General features: G+C 36.7%; 1 protein-coding gene across 1 annotated transcript in view; it reads left to right on the top strand.

The window, feature by feature from the left end:
- Positions 1–14,963, top strand: part of LOC110027115 (putative E3 ubiquitin-protein ligase LIN-1) — a 42,898-nt gene extending 27,935 nt beyond the window's left edge. The window contains exons 13-17 of the mRNA XM_020728410.1: positions 11,357–11,476; positions 12,623–12,733; positions 12,833–12,976; positions 14,339–14,590; positions 14,688–14,963. Of these exons, the coding sequence (XP_020584069.1) occupies positions 11,357–11,476; positions 12,623–12,733; positions 12,833–12,976; positions 14,339–14,590; positions 14,688–14,705 (645 nt within the window). The 3' untranslated portion in view covers positions 14,706–14,963. The remainder of the gene's footprint in view (positions 1–11,356; positions 11,477–12,622; positions 12,734–12,832; positions 12,977–14,338; positions 14,591–14,687) is intronic.
- Positions 14,964–15,711: the final 748 nt, after the last annotated feature.

The raw sequence follows: 15,711 nt of genomic DNA, 5'->3' as shown, positions 1-15,711 counted from the left end.
TATTTATATATATATATATATAATTTTGCAGGAATTAAAGCATGCTTATAAGGCAAGTAGCAAATACAAATTTAAGGTGTGTTTGCCAGATCTTATGTCATAACTTAGTGGGTTTAAATTTTGAGGATGATTCTATTAAGAAAATCATAAGTCATTAAGCAAATCATAATAAGTATGATTTCATTAAGCAAATCACAATAAGTTCAGATGTCCTACAAGATTTCTAAGGGATTCTGAAAAAATCTCGGATAGTCGCTGGAATTATCTTGAGTTCGTTTTGATCTTATTATGTTTGTTATATTGTTGATCCATTCACTCTTAAGTTTTAATGGGTAGATTTGTAATTTTTTTTTAAAATAGCTCTTTAAATATTTTATGTTATTTAATCATTATCATGAATTATAAATCATTTCAAAACAATTAGTTGGGGGTTTAAAATCATTGGATTATGATCTTCCAATTCAAACTCCTCACCTTGATATCTTTCTATTTAATGCTCTTCCAAATTTCATTAATTTTGAAAAATTACAAATTTATTCTTTATAAAGTCCAAGTGAGATTGGTTTCTACCACTTTACCCCTTTTGTGTTTCAATCATCAAGACATGTTATTTAAAATCATTTAGTGCCCACTTACCCTCTTGATTAGACTTAAATATTAATTAAAGCTTAAATTCCAAAATTACACTTTTGCCCCTAAGGCCTTAATACCTTATAATTCATTAAATTAGACTCAAATGACTTAAAAATTTTATGTTACCTCACTAATGGGTTAATTAAAACATCAGAGGAGAAAAATGTGATTTTTTTTTTCAAATTTATTTAATTTTATAATTATTTTTAATGCAAAATAGGAATTTTCAATGAAAATTTAATAACTCACTCAAAATAAGACTTTTGTTCTTAAGAAAAATATTGGAGGTTCATCTAGATCAGAGGACCACTTGGACCAATTTTCATGATTTTTAGAGATCTAATCTAATTATTAGGATTATTTGTTTGTTTTGAGAATTAATTAAATATAAAATAATATTTAGATGCAAAATTAAGTCTTATATTTTTATTAATTCTCTCTGAGTCCAGAGAACCCAAAGAAACAAATTTTATATTTTTGTGGTTTATATTTTAATTATTAGAATTATTTTAATGAGAAATTAAAGAAAATTCATTTTTTTGCTTTTAAAATTAATATCTTGATTTAGAAAATTAGGAAAATTATTTTAATTGATATCAAGTGATAAGGAAGTCAAATGTGACATTTTAGTGTATTTTTATTTTTTCTAATTTTTATGATTTTTAATTAATATTTAATTATTTAAAAGGTTAAAATTAGCTAAAAAATGAAGTGTTTATTTTTAATTAAATTTTATTTTTCTTAAGTTTCTCTGGTTATAAGGAGCTCCAAAAACCAACTTTTGTAATTTTTTGAGTTGTATTATAATTATTTTAGTGCCAAAAAATGCTATTTTACTTAATTAATTCATTTAAGTAGTCAAATTAACTCCAATTAACTTGAAATTTTTATGGGGACTCCCCTGACATTAAATTACAGTGTGGAATAGTTTTTATGTCATTTAAATTTATATTTACAAATTAATTTTATTTCATTTTTTAGGGTGAGTGACAAATATGAATATTTTTAATGAATTAAATCAAGTTTATATTTTTCCTAGGATCCTCTGACCATAGTGAACCTACCAAAACAAATTTTATATTTTTCTGATAAGTATTTTAATTATTATAATTTTTATATCAAAACAGGGACCATTAACTTAAAAATTAGATACCTATGCCTAGAGATCTCCCCTAACCTTGGAAAAATCATGGAAAGAATTCTAATAACATGTAGAATCAAAATCCAAATGCTCAAGCCATGGTGATATGTCTATACAAATAGAGAGTTAAAATAACAAAAACACTATTTAATTAATTAAAAATAATATATGCATTACATAAACTTGAAAATATTTTCACATGGACTTGAAAATTATTTCACATTATTCTCCTCTATGCACTGAGCAACAGGGTCTTTTTATTTTATTTTTATGATTTTTCTACACAAACTTATGCATTTTTAAAGTTCTGGGCATTAAATAAATAAGAAAAAATCCCCTAATTTCCTACTTAAACCAGTCAGCGCTGACTAGATCCTCGTATGGGTCGAAGAGCCGCGTGTCGCCATGGGGTAGGGCGCCGCCATCCGCGTCAGCTCCACCTTTTCGCACTGCGGCTCTTCCGGCTAGATCAAAGCCATCTGATGGATGCACGTTCCATCGGATGGCGTTCGGTCATCGTCCTCGATAAAGCTAGCCCGAAAACCGTCCATTTTCAAAGCTTGATATCTCTCTAGATTCTCAACAAAATTGAGCGGCTTTTTTTAAAATGCTCGTCTTGACGAGGAGGTCACATCCATACGTTTGATCAAGCCTTAAATCGATTCTATAAGCATGGAGAATTAAATGAAGCTCGGTTTAGGGTTAACTTTCAATACCTTGGTCCAAGAGGGGTAGCCTCGATTGGATGCTTGTGGAAGCTTGCCTTGAGTCCAAAGAGCTCCCAGATGAGGTCCCAAGCTGTGGTGAATTGCCTAGGTATGATTTCGATCACAGCCATTCTGTTTCAGCCTAGGAATTGAGCTAAAAAATTGAGCTTGAGCAGTGGATTTGGATGGTTAAGGATGGTTGGGTTAAGCTCAAGAGATCTCAAGGAAGCTTTGGAAGCAATTTGACAGAGTTTTCCCAAGGAATTTCAAGCTCTCCCCATTTGGCCATGGAGGGGGGTTTAAATAGAAGGGATTTGAGAGGCCACCAGGGGCAATTGGTGGGTGTTTATGGTTTCTTAGGTGAAGGGAAGAAATGCCCAAGTGTCCAATTGGAGTTGTGCACATCAGGTAGGTTCAATTTTGAGTTTTGACCATATGGGTTCCCTTGGCCATGGTGTTTTCCGGCCACCAAGGTGGCTGGCCGGCCAGGGAGGGGTCACCATTTGGTCGGGGGGCTCAGGGCTTAATTTTGGTGCAACCAATTTGGGGTTGTCATGGGTAAAGGTATAGGATTGAAATAGAATGGGGGAAGGGCTATTTTTGGGTCAAATTAGGTCCAATCATGGTTTGGGGTTGGGTTCACCTCTCAAGGTTGGTTTGGGTGTTGAGGGAAATCAAGAGGTTCAACTTTATTATCATGGTGAGGTCTCTATCCAAAGAGATTTGGCTAAACATGGGTTAGAGTGATTCATGGGAGGGGTTAAGAGAATCTTAAGGATATTTGAAAGTGGTTTAGCCTCTTTCCAATAATAGATTGATGATGTGACATGACTCTCATGGCTTATCTATGGCTTAGGAGTGGCTTCATGGCTTGTCCTTGGCTTGGTCAACTTTCATGAGAAGAGATTTTTGGAATTTTAAAATATTTTGGTGGATTTTGGCTTGATGCTTGATTTGGAATGATTTGATTTTGGATTTAGGACTTTAGGAATGATTTTAATTAAATGGATAATGGAAAGAAATAATTGTCATGTGGATTTTGGACTTGGGCTTTTGAAATTAAATGTAGTGGGTTTTGGGCTTTTAAAATAGAAATTGATTTTGGGCTAATTAAATGTTGAGTTTGGTGTAGGAATATGTCATGAAGGCTTGATAAAATTTGAAGTGATTTTGAATTGAATTGATGGGCTAATTTGGTGGATTTAGGCATATGGTCAAAATTGGGTCTTTTTGATTTAAATGAAATTGGGCTTTCAATTAGATCAAATTGGCCTTGAATTCTATTTAAAATAGAATTGGAGATGGTGATTTTTTGTTTAGAATTGAAATTGGGCGAGATTGGGCTAAGATTGGGACTAATTTGGGGACATTTGGGCTTTTAAGGGCAAATTGAAGCTTTTGGTCAAATTAGATAAAATTGGTCAAATTTGTTCAAATTGATGATCAAAAATTGAAATTGGGAATATTTGGGATGATTTTAGATTTTTTGGGAATTTTTGGAATTTTTAGGTCATGAGGGGCATTTTGGTAATTTTGGCAATCTTTTGGGATATTTTGAAAATTTGGCAAATTTTGGTCAATTTAGATAGTGGGGAGTGGTTTGATATGATATTTGGACAAATTTGGGTATTTTGGATAATTTTGAGATTTTTGACAAAAATTAGGGTTTTATAGGTATTTTGGTAATTTTGAGATTTTGGGCTAAAATGGGCCAACAAGCCATGAAACCATACCAAACCAATAGGAGCCATGTGATGACTCATTTTGATGCTCAATATGTTGGTTCTAACCCTCTTAGTCAAAGACTAGGGGTATAGGGTCGTCCATATGAGCTTTACAAAAGAAGTCAGGGGACCAAGTAAAGGGGTCTTAGGGTTTTAGGGTATGTGAGAGGTGTAGTGTGTGTGTGAGTTAGCTCCACCAAAACCAGATTACCCAGGGTTAGTCCTAAGGTCTGACTATCCTATGAGGGACTTCCCTTGAGCTCCTCCATACCGACCCCACCTACTAAGTGCTAGAGGTTATGACTAATATGTGGAACTTCAAGTTGAGCAAAGAAAGGTTTAGATTTTCTATTAGTGAGGGTTCCTTTTCTAGTCCTCTAGGAATAGTCAACAGGAAAGTGCTATAGCTAGACTCTAAGCTACTAAAAAGGAAAAACTAGACCTCAACAAAAAATGAGGTCAACATGTCTTTTAAGAACTCCAATGCTGGGAGATTGTTGCCTGTAAGAGCAATATCGTCAACATAAACAATAAGGATACCTACCTTACCATTGGAGGATTGTCAGAAGAAGAGGGGTGTTTCGATTAAGCTTGAGTAAAACCATGGTCGATGGCCACTATTTTGAACTTGTCGAACCAAGCTCTTGGGGACTGTTTTAACCCATAAAGGAACTTTTTTAATCCACACACTTGTCCTCTGAAGGCACTAGAATCAAAACCCGAAGAAATAGACATGTACACCTCTTTTGTCAGCTCACCATTCAAGAATATATTATTGACATCTAGTTGGAATGAAGGTCAATCCATATTCACTGCAAGTGACAACAGGACCCAAATAGTGTTTAACTTAATCACTGGAGCAAATCTCTCTTCATATTCAACTCCATAGGTTTGTGAGTAGTCTTTGATGACCAATCTTGACTTGTTACGTTCAAAAGACCCGTCATAGTTGAACTTGGTGCTAAAAATCCATCGACACCCTAAAGCTTTCTTATCCCGAGGAAGGTCCACGACATCTCACATATGGTTCCGTTGAAGGGCATTCATCTCTTTCATTAATGTTGTTTTTCGCGTTGGATCAACAAGAGCAACCTCAATAGTAGCAGGGTTTCGATGGTTCGTCGGGGCAGTAGCAAATGCTATGTAGGTCGGTGATAAACTGTGGAAAGACACATATTTTGCCATAGAATAGAGAGAGTGTCTGATTGAGTACCTTGCTCGGAGAACACACCTTTTCATTCGGAGGATGGGTTGTGTTGAGGATGTCGCCTAGAGTGTACTCAAGATCCTATGATGAGGTAGCGTGCTCCTGAGTTGGAGCATTGGGACTGGTGTGTCGAGCGTAAACACGGATAATGGGAGGAGGAGATGGTGCACTCAACGGGACAGGGGACTCCTCGGTGGTGGGAACAATGAGGGCACTATCCATATGAGTAGGATAAGGGACAGTGTCGAGAAACTCAAGCTCTCTCTCACTAGAGACCTGGCTAGAGAAATAGGGAACATTTTTAAAGGAGGAATCAACACTTACATAAATTTTGTTTGTGATCGTATCAAGTCATCGATACCCCTTTTGAGTTGTGGAATAACCTAGGAAGATACATTTTATGGATCTGGGATCAAGTTTACTTCTAGTAGGGCCAATATTCCAAACAAAGGCGGTGCATCCAAAAATTTGGGATCCAAAGAGGAGAAGAACCGGTTGCGAGGAGCTTGACACTAGGACGACTAAGAGGTTTGGAAGTTGTGAATTTTATAGGGGACTATTTATGAGATAAGTGGCAGTTAGAATGCAGCATTTCAAAAATATTTTGGGCATTGGATTGGAACATAATGGAACAAACAACAACGAGGATGTAACGATTTTTCCTCCCGGCTAAACTATTTTGCTGAGGAGTGTCCGTGCAAGAACTATGGTGGAGGATGTCTTTACTTACTAAGAAATCACTCAAAATAGAGTTAAAAAACTCATGGTCATTGTTGGTTCTAAGGACTTGAATTAGAGTTTTGAATTGAGTTAAGACAAAGGTATAGAAGTTTTGGAAAGTCACAACGACTTCCGATTTGTCTTTTAAAATTCATACCCATGTCATTTGAGTGTGTTTATCAAATAAGTTCAAGAATTACTGTTTATTGGTGTAGCTGGGAGTGCGAGAAGGTCCCTAGTGTTATATTGATTGTTAGTACGATCAAATCTTTACCAGCAATGTAGTTGCAAGATCCATCGACAATTCTGACGGTATTTTTTTTCAGAGCAAGGGTAGTAATTCGAGAAAGCTTGCGAGCAGCCATTTATATGATCTGTGACACCTAAATCAATAATCCATGGACTAGAGGAAGAATAAACTATGAGAGCTATACAAAGAATACCTTGTCGGACATGTGAGGTCTATGGACCCACAAAGACTTGATTGGCTCCAAGAAGCCTAATCAATTGTTCCATCTGTTTTTTTAGGGATTTGGAGGATTCTGGGATGTTACAGGCAGGATTTTGTTGAGCCATGTCTGGTTTGGTCATCGTGAGTCCCTTGGCATTAGAAGATCTGGCCAAGGGTTTGTAAGTCGTCTTTCCATGAAGTTTGTAACACTTGTCCCGAGTGTGGTTGGGCTTGTGATAGTAATCACAAGTGGAGTGACCGATTCGAGGTGTCATAGACGAAGGCTGAACACTATTTGTGACCAAGGTGGACGATTCATCTAAAGGGCTAGAATCACCAAGCATGACAAGTTTCCTGCTTTCTTCTTGACGAATCTTAATGAAGGCAGCACGAGTGCAAGGAAAAGGATCCCGACCAAGAATATGGCCCCGAAATTCATCAAGGTATTTGTTAAGGCCAGCAAGGATCAGAACATACAATCATTTTCTACGATATTCTGGAAGAGGGATAAGTCGGCCGGAGAATCCCACGTGTAGTCATAATATAGGTCGCATTTCATCCATAATGCAATAAGGTCATTATAGTACTGGTTCACACTTTTTGACCCATGTTTTGCCTCCCGAATCTTTTTAGATGCTTCATAGAGTTGGCTGGAATATCCTACATCCGAATATGTATCACAGACAGCCATCCAGAGAGCAGTAGCTGAGGGGAGGAGTACGAACGAGCAATTAATGTTTCTATGGAGTTGATCAGTCATGACATGAATATAGAGTTCTCGATTCCCAAGCTCCGTATGTCGGTTCTGTCTTTGGAGGCTCACAAATCATATTTGTGAGGTGACCAAACTTCCCACATTCTTTGATGAACAAAGAGACTGCTTGGGACCATTGGAGGAAGTTAGGAAGTTGTTTTCGTTCAACAACTTATGAGTTGTGATCAAGAAATTTATGTCGGTATCCGCTCCCCCGATCTGCACTGAAGTAGGGTTTGAAGTCAATCCTCCGGTGAAATCAACAACTTCTCCGAGGGTGATTCATTGAAAGAATCAATTATAATTTTGACAAAGGCAAATGATATGTTGTTGTGAGCCATTGTTAAATTTTGGTAGAATCACGAGAATCAAATATACTAGCAGAAATTGCAGGTAGCAGGAACCCTTCCTGCATATCAGCGATAGAGGAAGTTGCAAGCAATAGGAACCTTTCTTGTATATCAGCCACAAAAGTAAATGAGCAGGTAGAAGCTCTTTCTGCATATCAGCGACAAGCAAATCAGCGAGCAGAAGCTCTCTGTAGATCTGTGGCAGAAGCAAATCAACGACAAAAACTCTTCCTGCAGATCAACTCTGAAGTGGCAGAAGTAGCTGGGGATACCACGCTGGGCAGACAGGCGATGCTTCAGGGAGGTTGACTGCTTGAACCTGCAGGGAGGCCAACTGTGTTGCAGAGAAGGAGGCTGGCGGTTTGATCGTGCAAGGACGTCGGCTGCTAGGAAAAGGAGGCGGCTATAGGAACCGACAGAGGAGGCTGGGGGCTGCTGAATTTAGGGTTAGGCTCTAGTATCATGTTAAGATTTGGAATAGATCAGCATAATTTAATTGATAGTAGGAGGGTGTTAGGTATGACTCATATACCATAAATGGGACAGATGCTGGAGCGGAGCCCACGAGCGGAGTGGAGGGAAGAATCTGTTCAATCGGGTGAGTTTCATTATGTGGGTTGGGGGTGCGGGGGCAACACCCTTCGATTTGGTACAGGGGTAATTTAAGTAATTACATATTGTAATATAGGGTAATATATATGTCTTGTTTGTAACCCTTGGAGACTCTCTTAGTCTCTAAGATTCTGTACTTTGTATTCTGTACTATTTTCTGAATATTGAAAAGGAAGTTACCGCTCTGCTCCCGAGGATGTAGACATCTTTGTCGAACCTCGTAAATCTCTGTGTGTTCTTCTGGATTTGTGTCAATTCTTATTTTTCTTCGCTCTAATTTCTCAACAAGTGGTATCAGAGCGAGGTTCTAGGGCAGCAGGGAAGAAAAATTTCGGCGGCGCAGAAACAAAGAAGATTTTGTTCGGAGGAAGATGAAGGTGCGGTTTTTGTTATTCCGTGATCGGTGGAACCACGAAGGGGGCTTTGGGCTTCGGACGGTTGAGTAGAGGAAAGACAGAGGAGGATTCAGAGTTTTTCTGGCTTCGGTGAATTCGGCCGAGGCAAGTTTGCGGCAGGCCAGGTTTGCGAGCAGTCAGTTCCCAGAGGGTTCAGAATCGCTCGCGGGAGAGCAGGCGAAGCTTCGCACAGGCTTCATTCGCCCGACAGGAGGTTTGAGACCATGAAGCAACGTCGACGGAAGGGATTTAGCCTGGGCGCGGGAGGCAGTCGAGCGTACGGAAAGAAAATATTTTCTTCTGAAGTTGAGGTGAAATTTGGTAATCTTCCGATTCGCTTCCTTCCCAGGAAATTTCCTTTACTGGCCCAAATTTCCTTTGCTGGAGGCGTAGGAAATAGAAGGAATGGGAGGCGAAAATTGGAAGGGAGGGCTTCCGATTTGATTTCTTTGTTGAAGGTTGTGGAGAAAGAAAAGGAAATTCACGCGGAAAAGGAAATTTAACACGAAGATATTCCGGAGATATTCTAGGACTCAGGAAAGGCAAGAAAAGGGAAATATGTTGCTGAACTTGGGAAAGGAAAGATTGCTTTCTGGAAGGAAAGCGGAGACGAAGTTTTTCTGGAAGAAAAGCGGAAATAGAACTTTTCTGAGAAGGAAAGCGGATCTTTTATAGAAGAAAAACGTAGCTTTTCTGAAAAGCGGAGACGGAGCTTTTCTTGGAAGTCTAAGGAAAAGGTTTTCTGGGAAAGTTTAATTAAAAAAAATTTAATGAAGGAAAAATTCTTTTTCTGAGAAACTTAATTAAGGAATTACTTAAAAAGATTTGTGGCCCAACCCACATTAGTGCATAAGAAACTCCATGATGTATTTTCTCATAAGGGGCTGGCTGGATATTCGCCAAGGTGGCCAAGGTGGAGATTTGTTAGGTATATGTATTTCTCCTAAGGGGCTGGATATTCGCCCAAGATGGAGATTTGTTGACTCATATACCCAAAATTGGACAAATGTTGGAGTGGAGTGGAGCGGAAGGATCTATCCAATCGGGAGAGTTTTATTATGTGGGTTGAGGTGCGGGGACAACACCCCGCTGTTTGGCATAAGGGTAATTTAAGTAATTAAATATTGTACTATAGGGTTATATATATGTTTTGTTTGTAACCCTTCGAGACTCTCTGAGTCTCTGAGATTCTGAATCTTGTATTATGTACTTTTTTCTGAAAATTGAAAAGGAAGTCGCCGCTCTGCTCTCGAGGATGTAGGCATTTTTGTCGAACCTCGTAAATCTCTTTGTGTTCTTCTGGATTTATGTCGATTCTTATTTTTCTTCGCCCTAATTTCTCAACAAAGGGGTATTTAAACTCAATTATAATAGGCATAATAATGGATACTAATAAAAATAAAATAAAATAACTAAGAAAGAAAATAAAACAAAATGAAGCATAAAATACATAATTAAGAAATAAAATCAAATAATAAGTAATAATAACGTAGGGATATAATTTATAATCTAATGCATATCTATCATCCAAGTTTGATATTTACATATATAGCACCTTAGTGCCATAAACCTATGTATGAAAATGAGTATTTCACTTTTAAAATGATATGGCGGTATTTTTGATATGATGTTAAAGATTGGAGTGGTGTGTCTGTGTGTAAATATGAATGTTTAGGTGTTAGATATGTAAGTACATAAAAATTGTATGGTATTTATGCAAATGCCCCAATATTTTAATGCTCTTCATCTCGATTGGTTGATGGAAGGGAAGGCTGATCAATAATCTGCCCGCTTCTCAGGATTTTTCCTGTTACTTTCTGGCTCGTGCCTTTGGGAAATATTCAATATATACAGGTGCCGACTTTGTCTGTAAAACCTGAATCCACACATTTGGAACTGTAGCTTCTGTACTTAAGAAGGAATATAATAATATTCTATGCTGAAATATCCTTACACAAGCCTGCATAAGGGACACAAATCACAGCTTGATTGTCGTTTAATTTTGAAATTAGTGAAGTTTTTAAAATTTTACAATATTTTAGTTGTGAATCAAGTATTTCCAAGAATTTAGAGAGGTCCGGTGTTGATGGAATTGTATAACCAAAATATCATAAACTCTCATTGAAAGTTGGCTCCTAGCTGTTTGCAATAGCATAGCTCCAAAAACTTGATTTTGTTGAAGACTTCTTGATCAAATTCTGATGGATCTGAAATGATATATTTCAGAGGACCTGACAGAAGCTTTGTTGTCCCACTATAAATATACTTGACTTGGGAAAGAAGTATTGCTACCAAGCGTAGTCATCCATACTACTTTGGATGTTTCAGTTTAATTTTGCTTGCTTTTCTCAAAATCACTTAGTTTTGAAAATGTCATTCCCACGCATCCATTTGTTAACTTTACTTCCGAGGATGTTAGTCTTTATCTCCTATGATGAGAAAATTGTAGGAACTTATTCATATTGACATGAAAAATGTGCCGATTGTATCAAATAAAATAAATAAATAAATAATTTGGTTTGAAGAAATTGTTGATTTTTAGTTCTCAATGCAATCCACATTCGATCCAATCTTCATTTGGTTTAAGACTATTGGTACCACCAAATTACTCGTATCAATAATCTGGAGCATTTTGTCTCTAATATTTTTTTTCATTTTATAGGTCTGGACAACTGAACCAGAAATTCATAGCCTTCAGGTTTATGACATGAAAGATCCTGTGCACTGCTTAACTGCTAATGCCGGTACTTTGTGTTTCTCAACACAAGGAACAAGTGCAAAGGTCAGTGCTTTCTTTTGGATTAAAGTGTTAAAATTGTACTTTGATTATTAAAATGAATCATTTTAGTCCCAAGTGTCTATAAAATTGCTAAATTAGTCCTTAATATTTTTCAATATGGGTTGAAATAATGACGCGGGGCATCTATAGATGAGGCTGCACCTTTGTCCCGGACCTGGACCGAACCAGTCCAAGCATTGCAATGGCCGATTGGTCCTCGAACCCAAGGAGTACCGCCTCCCTTCAAAAGGAGGCCCACTATTATTTATATGGGGATATATGTATTTTTTCCTATTGGTTTATGATTCATTCTTTCTTGTGTTTGTTTTGGGAGAGCCATTGGCATCTCTCTTTTCACTTCTAGGGCTGTATGTAAGGTTTCGAGTGGTGCTCTTGTAATATCTCGCTCCCGAGTTGGTGATTATCTTTCCTCCACCCTTCCCCATCCTTCCCACATCGATTCCCATCATCCTCCCTTGAGTCTGCCGCCCATAACAGAAAGGAGCTTTTGTTTTTCTGCAGTTTCCAGCCTACCAGCCATCCTCCCCCCCTCCATACTGCTGCCGTCCCCAGACACTTGTCCGACTGCTATTTTCCCACCTTCCAGGGATCTGGGACAGCTAACCCCTTATTGTTCCTGACACTCCCACTCCTGCTTTGAAGTCCTTACTTCCGTCACCCAAGGTAGTAAGCTGTCCTGATATTCCTGTAGTTTCTAACCTCTTTTTTACTGCTGCCACCCCACCATCCAACCACTAACCGCCACTTTTGCTGCCTCTCCGGCGGTCCAAACCCCTAGCAGGCACCACGGGCACCCCAGTTTCAACCCTAGTGCTAGTATTGTCTTGTTGTTTGTTACATTTCAGATTTCTACATTGTTCTGTTGTACTTTTCTATTTGAATTCAGCAATAATTGTTATTTTCACTGTTGTTTGGTTACCTCCGGCATCAAACAGTCTCTAGATGGGATTATTTTAGCTCTCATTTAAAGAGTTTAGAATTTGTGGATTAAATTGAAACTTTTATAGACTTTGGGACTAAAATAGGCCACCCCTAAAAGAGTCAGGGACAATCACTTCTTTCTTTCTTTTGCCTTATAATTATTATCGGCAATTATGGCCGTCAAAATCTGTCTTACACGTATATCAGATCTTCAACGGGATTGGCATTCCAAAGCAAGTCAACGTCAACAAAAATGTGAAATGCGTCGCCATGACTAACGAAACTTTATATTGTGGCTGCACTGGCTACAGCATCCAGGTCTCTTTGCAAGAATTTATCTTGAGAAAAATACAACTAATGTGATTTTTGCAAATCTGGACATTCTAATGTTTGATGACTTGTTGGACTATTATGCAGGAAGTAGATCTGAAGAGGGGTACTTCAAATACATTTTATTCAGGGACGAGGAAATTGTTGGGCAAACAAACCATTCATGCTCTCTGCATTCAGGACGTTATTCTCTTTGCCGGCGGGACTTCTGTCGACGGAATCGCCGGGAAGGTGAGTTTGATTCCTCCCATGTTCCAATTGCATGTTACTGTTCTTTTATTTTTCTTTCAATGGATTTGATGAGTGCAGTCTACTGCATCTTCAGCTTTATCTCCCTGAAGTGTATAGTGTTACCATTTATACTGCATTATACACTCACACATGCTTCTATTAGATAACCATAAATGAATGCAGCTGTTGTTGAGATCAAAAATGGAGGACTAAAATTTGATTTTTTTCTTAAAAAAGTGTAGCCGTCCATGCTCCAATGGCTAGGGAAAAAGAGCAAACAAATGAGAATTTCTGTGACAATAGTTTGGTTCTTTGTGACCAAATAGAATTTCTTTCTGCAATTTGCTTTCTATCTTGTTTATTCTCACCATTGCAGAAGAGAAAAAGTTTCAGCATTTTGTCCTGTCAGGAACCAATTGAAGTGGTATGATGCCAATGATAATTGAGTTCTTGTAAAGGTGTTGGGAAATAGGCAATAACAAAATCAAACATAGAGACATTATAAAGAATAGAAGATAGAAAAGAAGATAAATGCACAAAACACACAAATTTTATAGAGGTTTACTCATTGATGCATATGTCCAGTCCTCGCGCACCCACATATTTCCGTATGATTTGATTGTAGAGAGTTATAAATTTAATAGATGCAACATAAAGATGGCATTTGGGAAATTGCTTTTTACAACTAAATCAGCTAGTGTGTGGTGGTCATAAGAAAGCTTTTGTTTGACTTAATATATATATAGTTATATAGTTATAATATCCCTATCTTCTTAAAAAAAAATATTTTCTCCACCACAACTTTACAATCATATTCACGATAAGCTGAATTTGCCCCAAACAAATTCTAAATTTACGAAGAACATTTTCTTTTTCTAGGTAAAGTTGTTGCATGCAAAATGTGAAATAAAAAGTATTGGAGCAACCAGCAGTTCTACAAAGAAGAGATATTGTATGTCACATAAAAATGACATTGAAACCTTCGTTCATCAGCCAGAATAGTGCGGAAAATTAATAATATAGGAATATATAGATCATATAATCTTAAGCATATTTCTATAATGAAGCTTTTATTTCAACTCACTTCTCGGGGCATTTACATACATACCACCCAATTCTTATATCTTTGCATATCCAACACCTAAACTTTGCTTTTTTTACATTTACAACGCCCAAATCTTTCATATCAAATAAAAAGTACCATTATTTTTAACTTTTTAAAACAAAAATACACCTCTTTCATGTATAGATGAGATGGATATATGCAAAAATTGAAATTTAGTCGTTAGATGTGTAAATACATAAAGAATGAATACTATGCATGTAAATCTTCCTTCTAACTATTACACATCTGCATTCCAGGCATTCTCTTTGGCAACAAAAACCATCATAGGGTCATTTATGACAAATTCAGACATCTACAGTATATCTGTAAATGATGATTTTGTTTTCACCGGCACTAAAAATGGATTCATTGAAGTTTGGACTAAGGAAAGGCTGATAAGAGTTAGCTATCTCAGAGTTGGAACTGCAGGAAATACTAAGGTTACATCTATAGCTTCAGATTCTGAAGGAGAGATGGCCTTTTCAGGCTCTTCGGATGGAAAAATTAAGGTTGGAGATTACTATTAATGATTTAATATCTCAAAAAATTTCTTAATTAAGCCTTTAATGATTTTGTTAATTTGTTCTATTTGGGGTTTCGTTACAGGTCTGGATGCTGGAATGAGAACAGTTTGGATTTAATTGCAGGAACTATTCGTGCTCAAAGATGACCAACAAAGGTAAGATTTCACTTCTGTTTCTTCCAGATTTGGATGATAATTTTTAGGTTTTGATGGGCGTGCAGAGTTTTTTTCTGTAAATTAAAATTTGCATGCATTTCATTTTACATGTCAATAAATTGGATAATTCATAGTGTAACTTAATTTCTGTATATATTTATTTGATTGACTTCTGTAGGCGATTTTCATGAATAAATATTTTGTGCTCATTTTCCCAAGTTAAATTTGATCATATTTGATTTAATATATAATGGAAGATTATCATACATTCCACTTGTATCTTATCTATGTCTGAAAATATGTATTTCACTTTCAAAATTATAATAATGTTAATTTTAATGTGATATATGAAAGATTTGGGTGGTGTAAATATAAAAAATAAAGGTTAGGTGTTAGATATATGAATACATAGGACTTTGGTGGTGTGTATGTAGATGCCCCTCTATATATATATATATATAACTAAAGGAAATCGATATTATTTGGTCCAGTGGGCACCAATTATTGATTCCCCATATGGGTTGAAAATCCGGTGTGCTTGATTCTGATTCGAAGAACCCATACCACGGGATTCAAACCCCCGATCTTTCACACTATTAGCCAGAGTCTTTCACACTATACGCCTTTATATATATACTTGCTACCCTAGATTCGCATATATATATATATATGGTTAAAATAATTTTAATATTTATTATATCAAGCAATCTAATATCTAATTTGATCATAATTGAATCATTCAATATTAAACCACTTTTTTAATTTTCAATTTAATTTTCACAATTTTGATGCATAGTTTTGCTCTTTCCACGCTCATAGTACTAATTATTATAATTTATGACAAATTCAGTCATACTTTCTCCTTTCTTTAATTCATTATATTTGAGGTAATATAGATTTTGAGATAATTTTAAGTTGCCTATATTTTCACACGAAAGGCAATTCACACAT

This window comes from Phalaenopsis equestris, unplaced genomic scaffold (genome assembly GCF_001263595.1).
Source record: "Phalaenopsis equestris unplaced genomic scaffold, ASM126359v1 Scaffold000414, whole genome shotgun sequence".
Lineage (NCBI taxonomy): Eukaryota > Viridiplantae > Streptophyta > Magnoliopsida > Asparagales > Orchidaceae > Phalaenopsis > Phalaenopsis equestris.
The sequence above is the reverse complement of the archived record's forward strand: the minus strand, read 5'-3'. Positions and strand labels throughout refer to the sequence as shown.